Genomic DNA, 26,796 nt, shown 5'->3' on the forward strand with positions numbered 1-26,796 from the left:
ACTAGGTTCAGCCATTCAGGAGGGAGCAAAACTGGTGACGCTTCCTGTTGCATCGCGTGGCGAACAGGTCTATCGGGGGAAAGCCCCACCAATGGAAAATTGAGGTCACGACGCCCGGGCGAAGGGACCACTCGTGGCCGTGGAACAAGCTGCTGAGATGGTCCGCCAGCTCGTTCTGTACTCCAGGGAGATACGATGCTTGCAGGTGTATTGAGTGCTCTACACAGAAGTCCCACAGCATGAGGGCTTCCTGGCACAGGGGAGAGAAGCGTGCACCCCCCAGTTTGTTGATATAAAACATCGCCGAGGTATTGTCTGTCAGGACTGATACACACCTCCCTGCTAAGTGGGCTCTGAAAGTCTGGTATGCCAGGCACGCAGCTCTCAGCTCTTTGACATTGATGTGTAGAGCGAGATCCACCTGAGATCAGATCACCTTGTGTTCTGAGGCGTCCCAAACGTGCTCCCCAGCCCAAGTCTAATATGACGAGAGGGATGGCTGGGGGCTGGTGAAGGGGATGCCAGCACATATTACCTGCAGGTCAAGCCACCATAGGAGGGAGTCGACTACCGGGTGAGGCAGGGTTACAATCCTGTCCAAACTGTCCCGGGCTGGCCACTGACACCAGCCATGACTGAAGAGGTCGAAGTCTGAGCTTGGTGTGCTGTACTACGTAGGTACACGCAGCCATGTGTCCTAGAAGTTTCAGGCAGTTCCGTGCTGTGGTGGTGGGAAACTGCCTCAGACTTTGAATGATGTCGCCGAGGGCTCGGAATCTTGCTTCGGGGAGGAACTGTGTCGAGTCCAGTACCACCCTTACAAATCCCATCTGCTGAACTGGGGACAGCTTTGATTTCCCCTTGTTCAGTGGCAGGCCCAGTCTGTCAAATGTCATTCTTATGAAGATGACTTGCATCTCTACTTGAGCCCTGGATCGGCCCTTGATCAGCCAGTTGTCAAGGTATGGGAACACCTGTACCTGTCGCCTACGCAGGAACATGGCCACAACTGCCAGGCACTTGGTGAATACTTGAGGTGCCACTGACAGGCTGAATAGGAGGACTGTGAACTGGTAGTGGGTGTTGTTCACCACAAACCTGAGGTACTTCCTGTGGGACGGAGTTATCGCTATGTGAAAGTACGAGTCCTTCAAGTTGAGGGCGGCTCACCAGTTTCCTGGATCCAGTGAAGGGATGATGGAAGCCGAAGAGACCATGCGGAATTTGAGTTTCTTCACGAACCTGTTGAATTCTCGCAGGTCTAGGATGGGCCTGAGCCTGCCCTGGGCTTTCGGTATTAGGAAATACCAGAGTAGAAGCCCTTGCCCTTCAGCTCCCGAGGAACCTCTTCCACTGCCCCTACTGAAAGGAGTGAGTGCACCTCCTGTACAAGGAGTTGCTCATGAGAGCGATCCCTGAAAAAGGACGGGGAAGGGGGTGGAAGCACACAGAATTGGATGGAGTATCCCCTCTCTACTGTGTGGAGCACCCAGTAGTCCGAGGTGACACGGGACCACGCACGGTAGAAAGAGGATATTCGGAACGAAAAGGTAAGATGAGGTAGATCCAGTTTTTGATCTGGTACACCGTCCTCGTGCGCGCCTTCAAAAGGCCTGTTTCTGGCCCACAGAAGACTTGGTCTGGCCAAAGCCCTGGCCTGAGGACAGCTGAGGCCTCTTCCTGCTGCTCCTGTTCCTCCTCTGGGAACCGTCCTGTCAGTTTTGCTGGTAAACTGTGGAGGTTGAGGCCTCAAATGCCTGCATAGTGTCACCAAGATCTAGACCTCCTGCTGCTGGACCTATCTGAACGATAGGACTCTGCCTCGGACTCCGAAAAAGAAGACCATGGAGGAGCAGTACTGGCTGGTGCCGCAGAGCAGTGCCAAACCTCTGGGGACTGATGCAGTTCCCCCCCACCCCCACACCGTGGGCTGTCGGTGCCAGGGAGTGGCACACAGGAGATGGGGTGCAGCGTGACATCATCGCTGGCTTGCTCCTAGATGGAATAGGCAGCCTGGCTGACACCGACGTCTCATCTCTCCTTGGGGAAGGCGGAGCCGTCAGGTGAACAAGGTCCTGCGCTAACTCAAAAGTCTCCGGAGTGGAGTGGAGTTGAATGTCCTGGCCATGACAGTCCGGAGAGCAGTAGTGAGCCGGACTTCACTGGACCCCTTCCGGGGCACAAATCAATGAGCCCCTAGGAGTTGTCGGGCCCGAAGTAGGCTGGATGGGCTGAGGCCTTTCTCCTTTCTAGGAGCCGACTTGCGCACCGTCAGCACCGGTGCGCTCAGGAAGTTCCAGCTAGCCGTCGCTGGCGGTCAGAAGGAACTGAGGAGGTGGCGGGTCGGCAGGGCCCTATATTGGGCGCTATGAAGGCGCAACTCCAGGGGGCGCCCAGGCCGACCTTACAGATGCTGCTCAGGGAAAAATCTTCTGGCTGTTGTGCATGCAGTGCGCGCACACCTGACTGGAATGGACATGAAACATGCACTCGAAGAAGAAGAGGGAGTTCTGAATACCCAGGTTTGGACAAACATGTAGTATGCGGAGAGCACATCACGGTATGGACAATGCTGGGAAATGTGAAGCGAGCAGCTTTTTCTTTGGCTACCAAATTTATAATTTATGCTTGCTCGCTTACAGCCACGTTACTGAGTTTAACAAAACAGAAACCAGAGAGCAGTTCTTCAGCTTTCCAGCACCGATCTGAGTCAGAATTCCTGCAGCTAGACGCAAAGCAGACTCACGCATTTCAGAAGGGAGGCATGCTGCATATCGCTTACCTGATTTCAGGAAACGTTCCTCTGCCTCCAGAGAACAAGCAGAAACTTCAGACACATCAGGGGAAGATAACATCAGCTCCGGCAAATCTGAATGTCCTTCTGTGAGTAGGTCAGTGGGCTCAGAGGAATGGGATACTGGCTCTTCTAACAGCAAATGTTCTGCTTCAAGGACCGGAGGAGAATCTTTGGTTGAAGAGGAAGATGGAGTTGACATCACAGGATTCTGCTCCAGCTGCATATTCTGGATATCACTTCCACGACTGCATCGTGCTGGAAGCCTTTCCTCCCCCTTGAACTCAGACCTCTCCCGGGAACTCACCTAGCAGCAGCAACAGATACAGGTGGAAGTGGGTTTAACCTGCCCTGTGCTATGCACAGCAAGAACACAAACAACATACTGCAGGGATACAAACCAGAGCCCGAGAGCAAAACCACAGAACGGGAGTTAGCAGCACGACGCTCTCACCTACCCTTTGCAATTGCTCGTGGCCCTTCTTTGATTTTTTCTTAGGTGCAAATATCTGATCATATTCTTCTGCATATTCCAGAAGCCGTTTGCTCGGCTTTCTAAGGCGTTTCTTTTCTGAATATGCTATGAAAAAAGAAAACAGCTTCAGGATGAAGTTTCTGAGAAGAGCAAAAGGCTGGCATGAAATCCCCTTCTAGCCTGTCCGTAGAGGTTGCTCCAGTACCGTTTTCCAGAAGCACCGTGAAGAAAAGGCAGTGTAATCCAGAGAAGAAAAGTCCCTTCACATGATTCTCTTGGACAAATTGTTATCTTCAAGGGGATGTCTGCACTGTGACAAAAGACTTGCGGCACAGCCGCAGCTAGCCAGGTTAGCTGACTCTGTCTCGCTGGGCTATAAAATTGCAGTGTAGACATTCAGGCTTGGGCTGGAACCTGGGCTCTGGGACCTTGCCCCTCCTCGGGTCTCAGAGCCCGAACTCTACACTGCAATTTTATACCCCCCAGCCCAAGCCCGAGTCACCTGATCCAGGCCAACTCTGGGTCTTCTACTGCAGTGTACCGGTTTCAGAGTAACAGCCGTGTTAGTCTGTATCCGCAAAAAGAAAAGGAGTACTTGTGGCACCTCAGGGACTAACCAATTTATATGAGCATAAGCTTTCGTGAGCTACAGCTCACTTCATCGGATGCATCTGCTGAAGTGAGCTGTAGCTCACAAAAGCTCATGCTCAAATAAACTGGTTAGTCTCTGAGGTGCCACAAGTTCTCCTTTTCTTTTTACTGCAGTGTAGATTCTAGTTCCTAACTTATTAACCCTTTCTTGGCACAGTGGGGGAGATTTTCAAAAGTGCCCAAGAGAGCCAGGCACCCTGAACTCTCACTGACAGTCAGAGAGAGTTCACCAGCAGATCCTACGCAGGCACATCCGGAAATCTCACCCTGCATCTCCCTTTCCTAAGCTCCCCCTGCCACCGCCCTTTTCACACCATCTCCCTGCTATTTCAGACTCTCTCCCACTCTCTGTTGTTAAGACTGAAGCTGTTACTCTTTTTAACGTAGTTTAGAGTTAAGACAGAGTTTCACTAGAAGCTGTGCTGGAAGCCTCTCTTCTTCCCACCTTTATTCCGCGCAGCCTTCAGGTGTCTCCCTCCCTCTCCTTCTGCAAACCCACTTCTTCCACTTTGCTTCACAACACTCCATGCTGCTATGATGCTGCCTGACCTGTTTGCTGTCTCAATCAGACTGCACGTTCCTCAGGGCACAGACCTGCCTTCCATATGTTTGTAAAGCATTGCAGTATTACAGAAAAATAAAATGATAAAAATGCTTCCATTCATAAATTCCGAAGCAAGAAGGAACCCTTGTGGTCATCTAGTGTGACCTCCTGCATAGCACAGGCCAGAGACCTGCCCCACAATAATTGCTAGAGCAGAGCATCTAGAAAAACATCCAGCCTTGATTTAAAAATTGCCAGTGAGGGAATTCTGCACCAAAAAATTAAATATTCTGCACACATTTTAAAATCTGCATATTTTATTTGTCAAAATAACACAATATAATCACACCATTTTCAATTATTTGCTGATAAGTATTTTGAAATAAATTACCAAAAGAATTGAAAATGGTGTGATTATATTGTTATTGTGTTTCTGTGTTGTTTTGACAATTAAAATATGCAGAACTTTGCAAAATTTTTAGTTTTTCAGTTCAGAATTCCCTCAAGAGTACCACGGTTCTGTGTGGTGAAATCTGGATGCTCCTCGTGGGGAGTCTGGGTGCAGGGGGGAATCTGGATGGCTCAGTACGGGATTTTGGGGGCATGGGACTCTGCAGGGGAGTCCAGGTGAAGGTGGTTAGGGCTCAGCTGGGGGGGCCCTGGGGAAATGTGGCTTGGGTGAGTGGGGGGTCAGGGTGCAGCTGGTTGGCACTAAGTAGGATGGGGGTCTGTGTGGGGGGGGGCTCCTGATGCAGGGGGTAAGGCTCGGCAGGGTGGAGGTTTGGGGAGCTCGGTGGTGCAGTTCTGGCTGCAGGGGGATCCTGATGTGGAGGGGGCTCAGTGGGGAGGGTTCCGGGTGCAGCAAGGGGTCACTGTACAGGGAGCTGCTCCACATCCACCCAACCCCTGTGCATCCAGACCCCCGGCACCTATCCTCCCTCCCACCGCTGAGCCTCACCTCCCCACACACGTGGAACCTCACACACACTCCCACCCCCACCCTGCAGCCAGACACACACACACACACACACACATATCCTGGGGTGCAGAGCTTCCCGCAGCTAGTGGAAGTTTCTCGAGCTTGATCGGACCCAGCCCTGGTTGCTCCGTGCAGGGAAGGGGAAGGTGGAACTCCATCTCCATCCCCACCACCAGCTGGGACCAAGTTCCTGGGTGGCCGGGACATCCCCAGACCCCTCTCCCCTGACTGATTTACCTCTCCCCAGCTGAGCTGCCAGGGAGGGGTGTGCGAGTACTGGTGCAGCTTCTCTTTGCCTCCCCACAGAAACCATTTCATCTGCAAGGAAGCAAAAGGAATCTGTAAGGTGGGGGACAGGCATTTTTCTGCTGTGCTACAGGGGCACAGAATTTTCCCAGGAGTAAATAACCTCCCTATTCCTACTTGAGATTACCCCGTTTATGCATCCAAGGATCACCTTAGCCCTTTTGATCACAGCATCTCACTGGGAGCTCATGCTCAGCTGATTATCCATCACGACCCCCAAAACATTTTTCAGTCGCTGTCTCCCAAGATAGAGTCTCCTATTGTGTAATTATAGCCTACAGCCTTTGTTCCTAGATGTATCATTTACATTTAAGCGTATTAAAATGCATAGTTTGCTTGGCCCCAGTTCACAAAGAGATCCCTGTCACTCTGAATCAGCAACCCGTACTCTTTATTATTTACCACTCTACAATTTGTGTGTCATCTGCAAACTTTATCAGTCAAGATTTTTGTTTTCCTCCTGGTCATTGATAAAAATTTTCAACAGCGTAGGGCCAAGAATCATTCCCTGCCAGACCCCTCTAGAAAGACACCCCTTGATGGAGAATTCCCCGTTTACTATTACATTTTGAGACCTATCAATTAGCCAGTTTTTAATCCATTTAATGTGTGTCATGTACATTTTATATCATTCTAATTTTCAATCAAAATGTTCTGTGATACCAACTCAAACGCCTTATAGAAGTTTAAGTATATTACATCAACACTACTACCTTTATCCACAAAACCTGTAATCTTATCAAAAAAAGATAGCAAGTTAGTTTGACAGGATCTATTTTCCATAAACCATGTTGATCTGCATTAATTACACTTCCCCCATTAAATTCTTTACCAGTGAGTCCCATACCAGCTGCTCCATTGTCTTGCAGGTGTGTGTGTCAGACTGCCAGGCCTATAACTACCCTGGTCATCCCATTTAGTCTTTTTAAATATTGGCACATTAGTTTTGTGTAACTTCTCTAGTGCTCCAAGCTTTACTGACCATCAACATTGATGGTCCAGAGAGTTCCTCAGCCAACTCTTTTAAACTCTTAACTAAATCTCTGATAAGACTCCTAATAGCCTGTGCTGCATTGCCATGCAACACATCTAAACCTTGTAAGCGGCAACGAATAGCTTCAGCTCAACACCCCATTTCTACGCAATAGGCTACTGGAGCAGGATGGCACACTTACTTCCCGCCTTTGCTCTTTGAGATACGCCACCACTGGTTTTTGAGCAATGCTATTCTACTGACTTTCCATCTTTCGTGGTTGAAAGAATCATTAAACAACATTCTCAGGAGATTCCCGTTAGTCACTGAATGTTTAAAATCTGATCACTTCAGTCTCTCCATAGCTCAGAATCTTAGGAGCAAACCAAGAATATCTTCCTCCTCCATAAGCTTTTTGTCCACCTCCACGTGTGTGTAGGAGGGGCTATTCTATTTATTTTTTAACTGAGGCACTTCGTAACAGTGAGAACAGTGGGAGGCCGGGCAGCATCTCTGTGCCTTATTGAGGTTTCATGCTTATATAAGTACAAAAAAAATCTAACTTAGCCACAAGTGATGCGACAAACACTGTTTGCTTACAACAGCTGTCACCAGTAGGCAGCAATGCACCATGTAGGTGCTGTCAGGGTGAGGTGCAGGTCCTGCTGCATAGCTTGCCTGGAAGCCAAGCACTTTCTACGACACCAACAGCACACAGAATGTAGCACTGCACTATAAAACGGTTATTTAATAGTTTAGCTCACAGGATTGATCTGAACAAAGAGAGACTCAATTGAACAGTCAGACCACCACATTTGCCAGCCAGATTACTTTCTTAAAAATACCAGGAGTTAGCAACTTCCAATCGTCCTCCCTTTTTGCTTATTTGGTGTAGCAATTACACTGGTACCAGAAATATGTCAAATATTCCATTTGAATTGCGAGGGCAAATAATACGTAGCTGAGAACTTCTGCGGTTCAGGATACAGGCTATCATGGTAGTTATGCGGGAGCACTATTATAGTTAAAGTTGCATCATGACATCTGTTTACAGGTGGACCATTCTAAGTCCTCTGAAATCGACATGCTTAGACAGATTTCTTTGAAATTACGGGTGCGTGCCTTGGGAGAGCACAGGGTAGGATTAGTGACCCAAATTTGGAGTCACTTGAGCCAAGGGTTCCAGAGATTTAAGCCCCAGCAATAAAATAGCCATTTAAAAAAAACCAAAGTGGCATGTCTTTGGCCAGAGCTAGAGATCAAACTGCTGACGTGACGCAGGACAAAATGGTCTCAGTAGAGTGTTACCCGAGGTCATGCATGGCACCCCCTGAACCTTTGCGGGACCTAACTTGTGAAGTGTATTTAAGAAAATGGACATTTTTACACAGTCCATAACAGACTCATAGCTAGAGGGTTTCCACTCCTGCCATTTTATATGCTTTAAAGCTCAACTCTTGTAAGTGCTCTAAAATCCAAATGATTCATTGGAGTGCTTTGAAATTCAGGGTGCTTCACAGGGGTTTAGCACAGCATTAGTGATCCAAATTTGGGGTCATTTGACTGAAGTTCCCAAGTTACAGCCTCACCCCCCAAAATAGTTCCCTTCTGCTGCCTTATACTGTTAAACTGAGCAGTACAAATGAACCACAGGTCTCCTTGAGATTGATGGCTATGAACTCACTCTTCCAAACACATATCTAGGGTAAATCAACCAGAAGCCCGCTCCAAAGACAAAAACATTTTGAACTGAGTGGCTGCAATTTGAGAGTCGTGGCTAGCAATTTCATTTTGGGGGAAATGTAATCACAATATTGGTGGTGGGGAGGAATTAGACACGTGTTTGCTTCCTGGGATGAGGAGGATTAGTAGGGGGTGAAGAAGTGGGGGAGCAGGGGAGAGAGATTTGGGCCTGCAGTGAGGGGAGGGAGATTCTGGAGCAGGGGACAAATGGGGATGGATGATAGGGGAGGCAAAAGGGGTTGGGGGCTCAGGTGGGGGAGGCATGGCACCCCGGTTCCCTGCACCACCAGCTCTGCCAGTGCACCCTGTGATCCGAGAACCCCTGTGCTAACTGGCATGGGGCACTGAGGGGATGCAAAGCGGTTACAGGAATTTCCTGAGTCTGGCATGTGCACCCTAGTTTCAAAGAATGTCGGGTGAGATCTCAAACGAAAGCCAGTGTCAATATTATGGTGAAATGGATGGATGTTCAATAAATATACTGAAAATATGTCCTTAAAGTCTGTGTCTAAGGAACGGTCACAACAAAGGGGAACCCCAGATTTTCAGTCTAGTGAACAGGAGCACAAAGAGGAGGTTTGTGAGAGAGTTCTCCAGGTGAAGGAGGACCACCTACAGCTGCGGGGGGGGGGGGGGGGGGAGATAGGGGGGAAGAGTTTGTCTGTTAGTTTATTTGTCTATTTGTTTGCCATGTGCTTGCCCGCTTGACAATTATTGTGTGGGCTGTTTTGGGGTCATTGAAGGAGCAAACAACACGTCCTTAGTCACTCTCTCCACACCAGCCACAATTTTATAGACCTTGATCACATCCTCCTCCCCCCCCCCCCGCCCATCTCTTTTCCAAGCTGAGCAGTGCCAGTGCTTTTAATCCCTCAACATAAGGAAGCTTTTCCACACCCCTGATCATTTTTGTTGCCCTTCTCTGCACCTTTTCCAATTCCAATATATCTTTTTTGAGGTGGAGTGCCCAGACCTGTATACAGTATGCAAGGTGTGGGCGCACCAGGGAGTTATACAGCGGCATTATGATATTTTCTGTTTTGTTGTCTGAGCCCTTTCTTAACAGTTTCTAACATTGTTAGCCTTTTTGACTGCTCAGAAGTCAAATCCTACTGAAGGAAATAGAAAGCAGCATAAATTCTGGCAAGTCAAGTGTACAAGGATAATTAGGGAGGCCAAAAAAGAATTTGAAGAGCAACTAGCAAAAGACAAACAGCAAAAAAAAATTGTAAGTCCATCCATCAGAAGTAGGAAGCCTGCCGAAAAATCAGTGGGGCCACAGGACAATGGAGGAGCTAAAGGAGCACTAACAGAGACAAGGCCATTGTAGAGAAGCTAAATGAATTCTCTGCATTCATCTTCAGGGCTGAGGATGTGAGGGAGATTCTCAAACCTGAGCCATTCCTTTTAGGGGACAGATCTGAGGAACTCTCCCAGATTGAGGTGTCAATAGAGGAAGTTTTGGAACAAATTGATAAATTAAATAGTAGTAAGTCATCAGGACCAGATGGTATCACCCAAGAGTTCTGAAGACACTCAGATATGAAACTGCAGAACTACTAACTGTAACTCGTTACAGGGTGTATGGGAACACCCATTGTTTCATGTTCTCTGTGTATATAAGTCTCCGCACTGTATTTTCCACTGGATGCATCCGATGAAGTGAGCTGTAGCTCACGAAAGCTTATGCTCAAAGAAATTGGTTAGTCTCTAAGGTGCCACAAGTACTCCTTTTCTTTTTGCGAATACAGACTAACACGGCTGCTACTTTAATAACTGTGGTATGTAACCTATAGCTTAAATCAATCAGTCTCTGTACCAGATGACAGGAGAATAATTAATGCAACACAGATTTTTTAACAAGACTCCAGAGGTGATCCTGGCAATGACAGGCTGGTAAGCCTAATTTCAGTACCACGCAAAGAATTATCAGATACATAGATGAACATGACTCTTGGTGAAGAGTCAACAGGGCTTTATATAAAGGGAAATCATGCCTCACCAACCTATTAGAATTCTTTGAGGGGGGTCAACAAACATGTGGACAAGAGTGATCAAGTTGATCTAGTGTATTTAGATTTTCAGAAAGCCTTTGACAAGATCCCTCACCAAAGTCTCTTAAGAAAATTAAGCAGTCTCATAGACATTAAGGCCAGAAGGAAACATCATGATCATCTAGTCGGACTTCCTGCATATTGCACGCCACAGAATCTCAGCCACCCACTCCTGTAATAAACCCATAACCTCTGGCTGAGTTACTGAAGTCTTCAACTCATGATTTAAAGACTTCAAGTTACAGAGAATCCACCATTTACACTAGTTCAAATCTGAAAGTGATCCGTGCCCCATGCTGCAGAGGAAGGTGAAAATCCCCCCAGGATTCCTTCCCGACTCCAAATATGGCGATCAACTAAACCCTAAGCACGTGAGCAAGACCCGCCAGCCAGACACCTAGGAAAGAATTCTCCGTAATAACTCACAGCCCTCCCCAGCTAGTGTCCCATCACCAGCTTTTGGAGATATTTGCTGCTAGCAATCGCAGGTAAGCCAAATGCCACTGTAGGCCGTCTCATCACACCATCCCCGTCATAAACTTACCAAGCTCAGTCTTGAAGCCAGTTAGGTTTTTTCCCCCCACTGCTCCCCTTGGGAGGCGGCTCCAGAATGTCACTCCTCTGATGGTTAGAAATCTTTGCCTAATTTCAAGCCTTAACTTGTTGATGGGCAGTTTATAGCCATCTGTTCTTGTGTCCACATTGGTGCTTAATTTAAATAACCCCTCCTCCTCCCTGGTATTTATCCCTCTGAAGTATTTACAGACAAAATCACATCTCCCCTCAGCCTTTGTTTGGTTAGGCTACACAAGCCACGCTCTCTGAGTCTCCTCTCAAAGTAGGTTTTCCATTCCTCGCACCATCCTAGTAGCCCTTCTCTACACCTGTTCCACTTTGAATTAATCTTTCTTATGGGGTCTCACCAGTGCCTTGTATAATGGTACTAACACTTCCCAATTTCTACTTTAAATACCTCGTCTGATGCATCCTAGGACTTAATTTGCCTTTTTCATGGCTATATCACATTGGCAGCTCATAGTCTTCCTGTGATCAAACAATACACCCAGATCTTTCTCCTCCTCTGTCACTTCCAACTGATACGTCCCCATCTTATAGCAAAAATTCTTGTTATTAGTCCCTAAGTGCATGACCTTTCACTTTACACTATTAAATATCATCCCCATTTCTATTACTCCAGTTTTCAAGGTTGTCCAGAACTTCTTGTATGGTATTCCGGTCCTCCTCCGTATTGGCAATACCTCCCAACTGTGGAAAGAACGAGGAGTCCTTGGGGCACCTTAGAGACTAACAAATTTATTTGAGCATAAGCTTTCGTGGGCTAAAACCCACTTCATCGGATGCATGCAGTGGAAAATACATTAGGAAGATACATATATATACAGAGAACATGAAACAATGGGTGATGCACTGTACACCTGGACAAACCGGACAGTCTCTACGTAAAAGAATAAATGGACACAAATCAGACGTCAAGAATTATAACATTCAAAAACCAGTCTGAGAACACGTCAATCTCCCTGGTCACTCGATTACAGACCTAAAAGTCGCAATATTACAACAAAAAAACTTCAGAAACAGACTCCAACGAGAGACTGCTGAATTGGAATTAATTTGCAAACTGGATACAATTAACTTAGGCTTGAATAGAGACTGGGAGTGGATGGGTCATTACACAAAGTAAAAACTATTTCCCCATACTTATTTCCCCCCCACACACACAGTTACTCTCACCTTCTTGTCAACTGTTGGAAATGGGCCATCCTGATTATCACTACAAAAGGTTTTTTTCTCCTGCTGATAATAGCTCACCTTAATTGATCACTCTCATTATAGTGTGTATGGCAACACCCATTGTTTCATGTTCTCTGTGTATATATGTATCTTCCTAATGTATTTTCCACTGCATGCATCCGATGAAGTGGGTTTTAGCCCACGAAAGCTTATGCTCAAATAAATTTGTTTGTCTCTAAGGTGCCACAAGGACTCCTCGTTCTTTTTGCTGATACAGACTAACACGGCTGCCACTGTGAAACCTGTCCCAACTGTGGGTCATCCACAAATTTTATTAGCACACTCCCACTTTTTGTGCCAACATCATTAACGAAAAGATTGAAGAAGACTGGTCCCAAGACTGATCCCTGAGGAACTCCTCTGGTAACCTCCCTCTGGCATGTTCATCTCTCAGTATGCCCATTGTAGTCTCCCCTTTAACCAGTTCCTTATCCACCTTTCAATTCTCACATTAATTCCCATCGTCTCCAATTTAACTAATAATTCCCCATGTGGCACCGGATCAAACGCCTTCCTGACATCCAGGCAGATTAAATCGACGGCATTTTCTTGGCTGTCTTCTCAAAGAAAGATCAGGTTGATCTGGCACAACCTGCCTTTTGTAAAACCCTGTTGCATTTTATCCCACTTGCTGTTTACCTCTATGTCCCTAACTATTTTCTCTTTCACTTAAGGTCAAACTAACAGGCCTGTAGTTTCCCAGATCACTTTTCTTCCCTTTCTTAAAAATAGGAACTATATTAGCAATTTTCCAGTCATGGCATTCGACCAGAAAGTTTATAGATTCATGACAAATCCTTGCTATTGGGCTTGCAATTTCATGTGCCAGTCCCTTTAATATTCTTGGATGGAGATTATCTGGGCCCCGCCATTTGGTCCCATTAAGCTGTTTGAGTTTGATTTCCACCTCAAATTTGGTAATTTCCATTTCCACATCCTCATGTCCATTAGCCACCCTGCCACTAACCCAAGCCCCTTAGTAACCTTACTAAAACCTGTCTAAAACGGATGGACCCCTTCTGGTGTGGCAAGAAGGCCAACAAATTGTCACCCCTCGCTAGGGTCTTCAGCCCCATCTCTGGGCCCTTTAAATCCTGCCCTTCACTCAGGCTTCTGAGCAAGCCTTGTCCCCTTCTTGGTGCCTAGGCCACTTTCCCGGTGGCCAATGGGGGAGATCTGGGCTTTCCCATGACAGGGACCCTACACATAACAGCCACGTACAACTGCCTTCAATTTGGTGCTGTTATTCCCTGGGATTTCTCCCACGTAGAGCCTCTCTTCACCCTGGCCTCGGGACGGAAGTTCTCAAATCCTCATTGTCCTTCAGAATGCAAGTACCAATAGAATCCGTCTTCTGGTTCTCTTCTTGAGCTCCTGTGACCAGCAACGAGCCCCCTTTCCTTGCTCCTCGGGTCCCAGCCAGCAAGAGCAGCACCTTCTATCTGGTGCTGCTGGGCTCTGATTGGCTGCTTCTATGCAGCCTCTCTAGGCAGGCCTGGAGGACCCACTTTCACCACTCCTTTTCTGGAGCCCGGTGGGGTAGGACTGTGGGAACTTCAGCAGGAGGCCTCAAAGACCCAGGTTCACTCTAACACAGTCCCCTAAGGACCAATCTGAAGCAGAGGGCCAGGAAGGCAAATAGTGGAGTACCAACCGGGACACACATCTGGAAGAACCACAGTTACTGCACAAGGCGAGTAACCTCCTCTTCTTCTTCTTCGAGTAGGAGGTGCTCCACTTTAGGTGGCTTCCGAGCAGTAACCCCAGATGGATGAGGGCGCTTCGAAACAGAGACCAGAACTGCAGATATATTGCAGAGCCAACTGCCACATCAGATCTGAGGGCATGGATCAGGCCCTAATGTTTCTGAAACATATGTTCTGAAGCCCATGTTACGGCCCTATATATTTCAGATACCAGTACGTTATTCTATAGTGCCAGAGATGTTGCCTACACTCTGGTCGAATGTGCCATCACCATTTGGTGATGATATTCGGATGCTGGCAAACCAGGTGCCAGCTTAGCTCAGAACCCTAGGCCAATTCACTTGTGTGTTAGAACAGATCAAAGCGTTAAATGTATAAGCATGTGTTCAAATGTTTAAACTTCATGAAAACTAGTGGAATGTTACTTGTATTGTTTTCACTTATCTGTTCCTGTTGTAATGCAACAGCAAACATTTACATGGTGTATACCCTGTAACTAAATAACCCACCAAAGAGACCTCGTGAAATGCTAATGAAGGACTTTAACAGAAAATGTTAATTTCAAAGCAAGTGGCCGTTATGTATAACGGTCAGGGTCAAAAGACTAAGGGCACGTCTTCACTGGCAACGCTAAAGCACTGCCGTTCCAGCGCTTTAACGTGGCTTGTGTAGTCACGGCAGAGCGCTGGGGAAGAGCTCTCCCGACGCTCTGAAAACCCACCTCCGCAATGCAATGGGTGCAGCTCCTAGCGCTGGTGCACTGTCTACACTGGCACGTCACAGCACTGACACTTGCTGCGCTCAGGGGGGTGTTTTTTCACACCCGAGTGAGAAAGCTGCAGCGCTGTAAAGTGCCAGTGTAGACATGCCCTAAGTACATTCCTCACACACATCATCAAAGGAAAAGCCCACAGGGTTAGAGACACTATCAGCTCACTTTCTGTGTGACAATACTACAAATATGGATTCAACGAAAGATCCTTGATCTCTGGACAGTTTGGACTCTTACAGGGAAGTGTGCCAAATGCAAAGCGGAGACCCCAAGAGACAATCTGGGTACCCTGGAAAGACTTTTGGGGAACAGGCAGTTCATTACATCACTGTCACCATTTGGAGTTAAAAGAAAAGGAGGACTTGTGGCACCTTAGAGACTAACCAATTTATCTGAGCATAAGCTTTCGTGAGCTACAGCTCACTTCATCGGATGCATACTGTGGAAAGTACAGAAGACGTTTTTATACACACAAACCATGAAAAAATGGGTGATTATCACTACAAAAGGTGTTCTCTCCCACCACCCCACTCTCCTGCTGGTAACAGCTTATGTAAAGTGATCACTCTCCTTACAATAAGAAAAGGAGTACTTGTGGCACCTTAGAGACCAACCAATCCATCTGAGCACAAGCCCTCGCGAGCCACATTGTTAACCTATCCAACTATACTCTTAGCCCAGCAGAAGCAGCTGTCCTATCTCGGGGCCTCTCCTTCTGCCCCTCCACCCCCACGAACATGATACAGTTCTGTAGTGACCTAGAATCCTATTTTCGACGTCTCCGACTCAAGGAATATTTCCAACACACCTCTGAACAACATACTAATCCACAGAGACCTCCCTACCAACACTACAAAAAGAAGGATTCTAGGTGGACTCCTCCTGAAGGTCGAGACAGCAGACTGGACTTCTACATAGAGTGCTTCCGCTGATGTGCACGGGCTGAAAAAGTGGAAAAGCAGCATCACTTGCCCCACAACCTCAGCCGTGCGGAACACAATGCCATCCACAGCCTCAGAAACAACTCTGACATCATAATCAAAAAGGCTGACAAAGGAGGTGCTGTTGTCATCATGAATAGGTCAGAATATGAACAAGAGGCTGCTCAGCAGCTCTCCAACACCACTTTCTACAAGCCATTACCCTCTGATCCCACTGAGAGTTACCAAAAGAAACTACAGCATTTGCTCAGGAAACTCCCTGAAAAAGCACAAGATCAAATCCGCACAGACACACCCCTGGAACCCCAACCTGGGATATTCTATCTACTACCCAAGAGCCATAAACCTGGAAATCCTGGGCGCCCCATCACCTCAGGCATTGGCACCCTGACAGCAGGATTGTCTGGCTATGTAGACTCCCTCCTCAGGCCCTATGCTACCAGCACTCCCAGCGACCTTCGAGACACCACTGACTTCCTGAGGAAACTACAATCCATCGGTGATCTTCCTGACAACACCATCCTGGCCACTATGGATGTAGAAGCCCTCTACACCAACTTTCCACACAAAGATGGACTACAAGCCGTCAGGAACACTATCCCCGATAATGTCACGGCTAACCTGGTGGCTGAACTTTGTGACTTTGTCTTTACCCATAACTATTTTACATTTGGGGACAATGTATACCTTCAAATCAGCAGCACTGCTATGGGTACCCGCATGGCCCCACAGGATGCCAACATTTTTATGGCTGACTTAGAACAACGCTTCCTCAGCTCTAACGCCCCCTACTCTACTTGCGCTATATTGATGACATCTTCATCATCTGGGCCCATGGAAAAGATGCCCTTGAGGAATTCCACCATGATTTCAACAATTTCCATCCCACCATCAACCTCAGCCTGGTCCAGTCCACACAAGAGATCCACTTCCTGGACATTACAGTGCTAATAAACGATGGTCACATAAACACCACCCTATACCGGAAACCTACTGACGGCTATTCCTACCTACATGCCTCCAGCTTTCACCCTGACCACACCACATGATCCATTGTCTACAGCCAAGCTCTACGATACAACCGCATTTGCTCCAACCCCTCAGACAGAGACAGACACCTACAAGATCTCTATCAAGCATTCTTACAACTACAAAACCCACCTGCGGAAGTGAAGAAACAGATTGATAGAGCCAGAAGAGTTCCCAGAAGTCACCTACTACAGGACAGGCCTAACAAAGAAAATAACAGAACGCCACTAGCCGTCACCTTCAGCCCCCAACTAAAACCCCTCCAACGCATTATCAAGGATCTACAACCTATCCTGAAGGATGACCCAACACTCTCACAAATCTTGGGAGACAGGCCAGTCCTTGCCTACAGACAGCCCCCCAACCTGAAGCAAATACTCACCAGCAACCACATACCACACAACAGAACCACTAACCCAGGAACCTATCCTTGCAACAAAGCCCGTTGCCAACAGTGCCCACATATCTATTCAGGAGACACCATCATGGGGCCTAATAACATCAGCCACACTATCAGAGGCTCGTTCACCTGCACATCTACCAATGTGATATATGCCATCACGTGCCAGCAATGCCCCTTTGCCATGTACATTGGTCAAACTGGACAGTCTCTACGTAAAAGAATAAATGGACACAAATCAGATGTCAAGAATTATAACATTCATAAACCAGTTGGAGAACACTTCAATCTCTCTGGTCACACGATTACAGACATGAAAGTTGCGATATTACAACAGAAAAACTTCAAATCCAGACTCCAGTGAGAGACTGCTGAATTGGATTTCATTTGCAAATTGGATACAATTAACTTAGGCTTGAATAGAGACTGGGAGTGGCTAAGTCATTATGCAAGGTAATCTATTTCCCCTTGTTTTTTCCTACCCCTCCCCCCCTTCCTCAGACGTTCTTGTTAAACCCTGGATTTGTGCTGGAAATGGCCCACCTTGATTATCATACACATTGTAAGGAGAGTCATCACTTTAGATAAGCTATTACCAACAGGAGAGTGGGTTTGTGTGTGTGTTGGGGGGGGAAGGGGGACAGACCTGGATTTGTGCTGGAAATGGCCCAACTTGATTATCATACACATTGTAAGGAGAGGTTTCAGAGTAACAGCCGTGTTAGTCTGTAACGCAAAAAGAAAAGGAGTGCATGTGGCACCTTAGAGACTGACCAGTTTGTTTGAGCATGAGCTTTCGTGGGCTACAGCTCACTTCATCGGATGAAGTATGCATCCGATGAAGTGAGCTGTGGCTCGCGAGGGCTTGTGCTCAGATGGATTGGTTGGTCTCTAAGGTGCCACAAGTCCTCCTTTTCTCATTGTAAGGAGAGTGATCACTTTACATAAGCTATTACCAGCAGGAGAGTGGGGTGGTGGGAGAGAAAACCTTTTGTAGTGATAATCACCCATTTTTTCATGGTTTGTGTGTATAAAGACGTCTTCTGTACTTTCCACAGTATGCATCCGATGAAGTGAGCTGTAGCTCACGAAAGCTTATGCGCAAATAAATTGGTTCGTCTCTAAGGTGCCACAAGTCCTCCTTTTCTTTTTGCAAATACAGACTAACACGGCTGTTACTCTGAAACCTGTCATTTGGAGTTACAAACCCACTCACCTGTACGCATATTTTACCTGCTTTAACCGCTCTGCAACTCATCTGTCTGGGTGGCAAGACAGACTGGAGAGTCTAAGGGCACTATCTGTGACTCCATGGTAAGTGACTCCATGTTTAGTGATCCAGGAGTTCACATTTGTCACTGGCTTGGTGAAATCTAATTATAGAACATGCTACCAGTTTGGGGTGTCTGCCCTTGTTTTCTGACCATCTGCCCTGAGGTAGGCACTCACAGTTGTGAGTTACTCCAGACAGCACGACTGATACATCCAGATACATGTCCATAGTCTCCGAGTAGAGACAGAGGGCCCCACGGATCTATCTGCGAAGGAAACAGCCTAGGTGACTTCCTAAATTGCTTGGTTCTATCTACGTAGAAGGCCAATGTCCTTCTAACATACACAGGAAGTACACAGGATTCCTTTAGAGAACTACATGGCTTCATGAAAAATACTGGTAGATGAATGGATTGATTAAGGTGAAACTCCAAAAGAACGTTAGGTAAGAATTTAGAGTGTGGAAGTAGAGATCTCGTCCTTTAAAGACACCATAAAGGGGGGGGATCTGCCATCAAGGCTCCAATCTCCCCAACCCTACGCATCCTATCTGTGATGCTTAAACACGGTCCACAGATATAAAGCAGATATCTGCAGATCTGCAGGACTCTAGATATAAAATTTGGATCCGCATCCATCCATGAGCTGCAAAAATGGTTCATGGATGCAGATATCCACAGGTATAAAGCAGATATCCACAGATTTCCAGGGCTCTACTGATCTGGAGACTGGTTTTCTGAGTTGTCCATGAGTCCTGAGTTGTGAGGACACTCAGGTGCACTACCCATCCCAACAGTGATGCCTCTGTTGTTAAAGTCACTGATGGGGCTGGGCAACAGAAAGGAACAGCTGCACAGACGCAGAGTTGATCCTTCACCAGTCGAGGGAGTCCCTCCCCTTGTAGAGAAACTTTCACCTGTCTGTCCAGGGTGCATCTGACTGGAGAACAAGTCGTTCTGAGCCAGCCCAGGAAGCAATGGAGGCATAGCCTTGCACGATCGGTCACAAAGGTGCAAGCTGCCACGTGTCCCAGGAGCTGAAGACAGTTCCTTATTGCGGTTCGAGGGCTCCCCTGAATTGCCCATATCAGACCTGACAAGGTTACAGATCTGTCTAAAGGAAGATAGGCTCTGGCCATCAATGAGTCCAGATATGCCCCTATAAAGTGTATCTCCTGTACAGGGATTAATGTGGACTATTTTCACCATCCTGAACTTCTGAGGCTTTACAAACTGGTTGAGAAGCCTTAGATTGAGATCAGTTTCCACCCTCCATCCTTCTTTGGCAGAAGGAAAAACTCTGAGTCGAATCCCTTGCCCTTGAGGGGAGGAGGAGGAGGAACCGACTCTATCGCTGCTAATCAAAGGAGAGAGAGTTCACTTCTCGTCTCAATAAAAGCTCATGAGGGGGTCCCTGAGAGGGACAGGGAAGGGAGGTGGAAAAGAGGGAGTGACGTAAAATGGATGGTATAGCCCAACGTTATGACCTTGTTGACCCACTTGTCTGTAGTGATCTGCCTCCAAGCATGGAGGAAATAGGCAAGGTGGTCTCTAAAGCAGAGGATGTGGGCCAATGGATGTAGATTTATCCAGAGGTGCGGGAGGATTCAAACCCTCGACTGACCCATCAAAACTGTTGCTTCAAAGATGATTGGGTGGACATGGAGGGCGGTTGGGCGGTCCTCTCTCTCTGAAATCTGTCTCTCTTTCTGAGGGATTCGGTGGATCTGTTGAACCCAGAACATGGAGCAGGACGCAATCTCTGGGCAGTCTGTGACCTACTAAACCTTTTCTTATTTGTAGGTGTGTATGTGCCCAGGAACCATAAAGTAGCCTAGAGTCCTTCAGTGCATGCAAGGACTCACCCGTGGTCTCCCAGAACAGTTTACGACTGTCAAAGGGGAGGTCCTCCACATGGTTCCGCACTTCACTCAGAAACTAACCACCGCCGGGGAGATGGACCTGGCAGCTGTGTCCACAGCATCTAAGGGTGCCTGAAGAGCAGTTCTGGCCACCCACTGGCCTTCTGAGATAATGGACTGGAATTGCTCCGTGTTCTCATGGAAGACGTTCAATAAAAGCAGGGAATCGGTTATGATTTGTACAGTTATATTTGGACATGACCACCTGAGAGTTGTGATCCTGAATTGCGAGGTTGCTGGTGAACAGGCCTTTCGCCCGAAGAGATCCAGGCTTTTTTGGTCCTTGTCATAAGGAGTAGACAGGCTACATCTACACTGGAAACGCCAGAGGTGCCGCTGTCGTGCTTCTGGTGAAGACGCTCTAAACCAACGGGAGAGAGCACTCCTGTCAGCTTAATTACTCCTCCTCCCACGAGAGGCAGTAGCTATGTTGGCAGAAGAAGCTCTCCCATGGATGTACCACTGTCTACACCGGTGCTTAGGTTGGTATAACTTATGTCGCTCAGGGGTGTGGATTATTAACACCCCTAAGCGAAGTAAGTTATACCAACGTAAGTTCTAGTGTAGACAAGGTCTCAGAGGAGTGCTGCCTACCCTGCTCATTTACCACATCAGGTAGGTCATCAGGGAGTCAGGAGGCAGGTGAGAGAACAAAAAGTCAGAATCCTTAGGGGGAACATAATACTTCTTATCCGTCATTTACACATGGGTGGAATAGGGACAGGTGTTTGCCACACTGCCTTAGCTGGATCCGGAGCACCTCACTGATGGGTAATGCCACTTTGAAGGGTGTTGCTGACTGCCAGATATCCAACAGCGTGCGCTGTAAATCCTTGACCTCTCTGAGTGGAATCTGAAAGGGGTCAGCTACCCTCTTTATGGAGCGTTGAAGCTGCTGAAAATCACCTGTCATGGATGGCAGCCAGAAGCATAACCACCACCTCATCCAGAGAAGAGAATGAGATAGGTGTTTGAGGGGTGGTCTCCTTATACGCCCTGACCTACTGCTCCTCAGTCACCTCCTCCTGAAGGGGGCAGGCCAGGAGGAGAGAGCTGTCTGACTCTACCCTCCCCCATGAGATGGTACCGTGGTCTGGCAAATGGTTGGGGTCCCAATATGGCCATTGAGGGGGCCCATGCAGGAGTGTGGGTGGCATGCAGGGTTGGTTCCATCACCCTTGATAACGAGCCTCATCTTCCCTATGACTTCCAGAGAATGGGTTCCTGTAGCGATATGCTGTAGAACCCAGAACAGAAATAAAGGAGACTGACTGGAAGTCTCCTTCATCCTCCTCCTCCTTGTTCAACAGAGAAGCACCCGAAAAAATGGTGGAGTCCTGCAATACCAGAGGATGGTAGTCCAGACCCAAACTCAGTACCCATGTGGAGTGGGGACTCCAATTCATCCATTATCCAGAGGTCCTTCGTCTATCTGAACTCCTGCGGTACTGAACAGGGGATTGGTACCAATGCAGTAGTTGAGGCCATGGTTGCCAAAGCCAACAGTGCCATCTATGGTGGGCACACCAATGGCATCTGGCACCATTGCTTGCTCGGTGCCGAGGGCGCTGCATGTATGGGTCCCGATGGCTAGCCTGAACTCGACGGTGCCGTTCCAGAGTGCCTATGCTTCCCATCCTTGCTGGTAGAAGGTACCGAGACCCTACTGGAGCCATGTCTCTCCTTTGTGCTCTGGGACTTGGCAGCCTCACAGGTACCAGAGGAGTTGCCCTTCGACACAACAGTACCAAGTCGCGCAGTCAAGGCTTTGGAGATGGTAGATGTCTCTGGGGATCTGGTCTTTTTCAGAGCTGGCTCCTCAAGGTGAGAGTCTGCATTCCTCTTTTTGGAAGCCTTCCCTGAAGGTTCCAAATCCTTCTCTTTCCTAGGGGAAGCCAGCGCCGAGGTAGAAGGGTCACTGGATCTGTCCAGAGAAGACATACAGGGACGGGGGTCTCCTGACCTGACTCACAAGCAGCTGAAAGGAGCATTCCCTCTGTAGCAGGCTGAGTTTAATCTCCCTGTGTTTCCTTGCCCTGGGCCTGAGGGCAAGGCAGAGGTTGCACTTCTGGGAGACATGGGACTCCCCCAAGCAATGGACACACTCAGCGTGGCCGTCACTCACAGGTAAAGCCTCTTGGCGGAAGAGGTAGCATTTGAAACCTGGCGAGCCAGGCATGCGCTACCACGAAAACAAGATTCCCAGAGGGGAAACAGACAACAAAACAATCCTTTCAATACTTAGCTAACTTGCTAGCTATAACTATAAAAACTATCGTACCCACTCCAGAAATATTAGAAAAGCCGAGGGATGCTTCAAGCAGACACACGAGGGCCCAGTCTCAGGCCGAGGCGGCTGAGAAGGAACTGAGGGTGGGTCACCTCTGCACTCCTCAGTGCCTAGCACAAGGAGGCACGTGTCGGCTGAATGGACACTGAGAGCTGAAAATCTCTGGCTCAAAATCCTAAGATGTGGCTGTGCACCTGCAGTGGAGCGCCCGGGGGACACCAGGCGAAGAAGAATCTCGGTTCTTTGACAATACACTGGGTCTTTGTTTTCACTCGAAAGAGAGCTACTTGCGGTGTGATAAGCCAAGTGCTGGTCCTTAGCTGACTCTGGTGTGTGCGGTTCCTCTGGGGACAGCAGGCCTGGTGTGCTGGGGCCGGACGCTGCAGGGAACGCTTGGAGCACTTCAGGGGTGCGGTGTGATCATCACGCCCGGTACCGAGCAGCAAGGCAGGTGGGTTCAGGGAGCCGATCCACAGACAGCCACAGAAAGTCACAACCCCAGCCTTGCTGCACCCCAACCTCCCAGCACCCCAGCCACCCTGCAGCCCCAGCTCTGCCAGTGCATCTAAACCACCTGCACTCCAACCCACCTGTACACCAGTGCTCTGCCAGTGCACTCCAACACCCCAACCACCCTGCACCCCACAGGTCTTCCAATGCACCCAACCCGTCTATACCCCCCAGCTCTGCCAGTATACCCCAACCGTCCTGCACCTAGCCTCCTGCACCCCCAGCTCTCCAAGTGCACCCCAATGTCCCTGCACCCCAGCTCTGCCAGTGCATCCAAATCACATTGCAACCAAACCTGCCTGCACCCCACAGCTCCACCAGTAGAAACCGACTCTCTACTCCACACCCTCTGCATCTCCATCTCTGCCACTGCACCCCAACCCCGCTGCACTGCCTATCTCTGACAAAGCACCCCACGCCCCAATCATCTTGCAGCCCTAGCTCTCCCCTGCACCCAAACTCCCCACACGCTAACCTGCCTGCACCCCCTAGCTCTGCCAGTCCACCCCTAATCCCTGCACCCTCAGCTCTGGCAATGCACCCCAACCACCCTGCACCCCCACCCTCCTACATCCCCCACTCTGCCAGTGGACCCCAACCTGCCTGCACTCCACAGCTCTGCCGGTGCCTCCAACCTTGCACCTGAACCCCTCTGAAATCCACAGCTTTGCCAATTCACCCAAACCCCCTGTGGCCTCAAAATCTTTGGGGGGAAATTAGCCATATGAACACTCCCTGGGAGGAGAGTGGTACTCAGGGGAAGAGGAGTGGGGGGACAGTGGGAGAGGGATTTGGGTCTGCATCAAGAGGAGGGGAGAAGTGGAGATGGGTGGTGAAGAGGGGAGGGAGGTTGGGCAGTGGGAAAAGGGACGTGGACGTAAGTGGAAGCAGGCCTCAGGGGAAAGCAGGGACAGGGGCACCTTCAGCCCCACATACCCCTCTCCCTGTGTTTGCCTAGATCTGTCAGTCTCTTGCCCCTGTATGGTGGTCTAAGCCCCTCTCGCTGCCCTCCCATGTGTGTGCCAGGATCTGTGAGGCCCATGCTGGGCCCTTCTACAAGGAGTTGGATCATCCCCTTCCTACCCTCCTCATGTGAGCTGAATTCTGGGGGTGCTGGCCCTTCTGGGAGGGTCTGAGGCCCCCTCCGTGCCCCCCATGTGAGCCAGGATCTGGGGATGTCCTGCCCCTGTGGGTGGAGAGCTGAGAACAGGCAAACTTCATGCATATCACAGACTCTACAGCACTCAAATAGGGGGATGGGAACCCACATCGAGGCAATGTCTACACTAGCGCTTTTGTCAGTCAGGGGCATGGGGGAAACCCGCACGCACATGTCTGACAGAAGGTTCACCAACAAAAGTGCCAGTGTGGACAGAGCTGTGGGCAGGAGACACTCTCCCCCCGACATAGCTAGCACCGCTCCTTGGGGGTGGTTTAATTATGCGGATGGGAGAGCTCTCTCCTGCCGGCATAGAGCGGCCACATAGGAGACCTTAGAGCAGCACAGCTGCAGCCGTACAGCTGTGCCACTGTCAGGTCTGTGCTTTAGACACTGCCTGAGTCAAATGAAGCAGTTCACATGTCTCAGAGCTGTCTCCAGGCTGTCCCATCCCCCTGTTCTCATTCAGCTGAGACCATCCCATTGAGATGAAGGGGCCACTTCACACCTCACAGAGCCTCCTGTTCTGCAGAGGGGGGTGTAGAGTTCAATGCTTCTAAGTGCTCTAAAATCCGCATGCTTGCACGGATTTTCTTGAAATTCACTTTTCCTTGTGGGAGTGCAGGGTAGGGTGAGTGAACCACATTTGGATCCATTTTAGCCAGGGGTTACAGAGATACAAGCCCAGAAAAAGACAGTCACTTTTCAAAAAGTTTCTAGGTGAGTTTTTTTGGTGTGGAGCTAGAAATCAAACTATTACTGTGGTGCCAGGTCAAAATGGTCGGTCTGTCTGTCAGTCAGTCAATGTTTACCCCAGGCAGTGCCTGGCACCCACTGCGTCTTTGGGGGTCCCAAACTGTGACTGGCATTTAAGAACATGTTCTCTTCGCATGCACGGACATGCAGCCCAGGAAGATTACAATAAAGAAAAAAGTGTGAGGGTTTCTACGTAGCCACTTTGTTCTGGCCTGTGTAGCTTGAGGGAGATGCCATTGCCCCTTGGACAGCCCACCACTGATGCTTCTAGTCCCACCTCTGCACACCTGTGCTAGTGCCTGCTCCAGGGCATAGAGGGAAGGGGGCACAGGCCCCCCTTTTTCTTCCCTTTTTCCCTTTAACAGTGTAGGATGGAATCCCCTGGGGGAGAGTGACTGGGCTGTAAAAGGAGGTGAAGAGCTTTCAGCAACTGTGTGGTTGTCAGTGAAAAGGTGTGTGTGTGTTAATGGGGTAAACTGCAGCCCTGCTGGAAAAGGGCAGAGCTAAGGTTGCCTGGGTTGTTCGGGGAAGTGGTGTTACTGTGCTGACGGAAAAACACCTGTTGGCGTACGCGGCGTCTACACTAGGGCTCTGTTGTCCAGTTGTATCAGTAAAGCTTGTGACGCACAGAGAAGGCCTTACGCTGGCTGCTGCAGACAAGGATTGGCCGTACTCTCTCAAAGCGCAGCTACTATGAGGAAAACTATTCTCTTTCCTAAGCCACCAACCGTTCTTTTGCCAAACCTCCAGCGTGGTTATGGACCGGTGAAAAGGTCACAGCACATACAGTTTTCTCAGCCTTCCTAACAGCCAACCTTTGTCCGATACCATGAAAAGCAGAATAGCTTCCATGTGTGTATTCTTCACAACATGACCCGTTTACTCAGCACCACCACTCCACGGGGGATCTCACAGCATTCTCTGCGCTCCACTATACACAACAGGTCTTCAGCTCCTTGGTCTGATGTCCTTCAGGGCATACTGCAAAGCCTATGCATCTCCCCAGAGGGAAGGCTAGAGTCGGGTAGGTGAGCGGTGGGGAAAGGCTGGGATGGAGTTAGGCTTCACTGTGGACAACGGTCTAATTTGTAACTTATCAGTACACCTGTCCTTGCAGCTAGAGCTCTCCTACTCAACGCAGCTCTCACCCGTGCCCATGGAGGCCACCTAAGCAGCCCTCCCCCGCCCACCCTCCTTTCTGCCTCCCTTGCTCATGAACACCTCCATGCGCTGTCTGGAACGCTACAATTTAGTCAAGGGTATTTTTAGTAAAAGTCATGGGCAGGTCATGGGCAATGAACAAAAATTCACGGCCCCGTGACCTGTCCATGACTTATACTATAAATACCCCTAACTAAACCTTGGGGAGGAGGGGCCGCTGCTGGGGGGTGCCCAGGGGCCAGTGGCACCAGCTGCCAGAAGCTGCTGGAACAGCGGCTGCTCCAGTCGCCTTGGGGACACTGCTTGGTGGTACCGGTGCCAGCTGCCCAAAATAGAGGCCGGTGCGGCTGGCCCTGGGGTCAGCCACACTGACCGCTGCAGAAGTCACAGAGATCATGGAAAATCATGGAATCCATGACTTCCGCAACCTCCATGACTGACACGGAGTCCTAGCTATCTGCAAAGGCCCTCTGACCTCTTTGCCGAGCCCTCTCTCTCACCTTGTTCCAGTCCCTCCTACCATTTCACCGTAACAATATGAAGGGTGT

At 48.9% G+C, this 26,796-nt stretch overlaps 1 protein-coding gene across 3 annotated transcripts in view; it reads right to left on the reverse strand.

The window, feature by feature from the left end:
- NSD1 (nuclear receptor binding SET domain protein 1) overlaps positions 1-26,796 on the reverse strand; it is a 140,321-nt gene that overhangs the window by 57,669 nt on the left and 55,856 nt on the right. For all 3 annotated transcript variants that reach the window (XM_074960139.1, XM_074960141.1, XM_074960140.1), the window contains 2 exons: positions 3,253-3,374; positions 2,783-3,101 (listed from right to left, as the gene is read on the reverse strand). In XM_074960139.1, the coding sequence (XP_074816240.1) occupies positions 2,783-3,101; positions 3,253-3,374 (441 nt within the window). The remainder of the gene's footprint in view (positions 1-2,782; positions 3,102-3,252; positions 3,375-26,796) is intronic.

The sequence above is a fragment of the Natator depressus genome, chromosome 8, assembly GCF_965152275.1.
Source record: "Natator depressus isolate rNatDep1 chromosome 8, rNatDep2.hap1, whole genome shotgun sequence".
In the NCBI taxonomy this organism is placed as follows: domain Eukaryota; kingdom Metazoa; phylum Chordata; order Testudines; family Cheloniidae; genus Natator; species Natator depressus.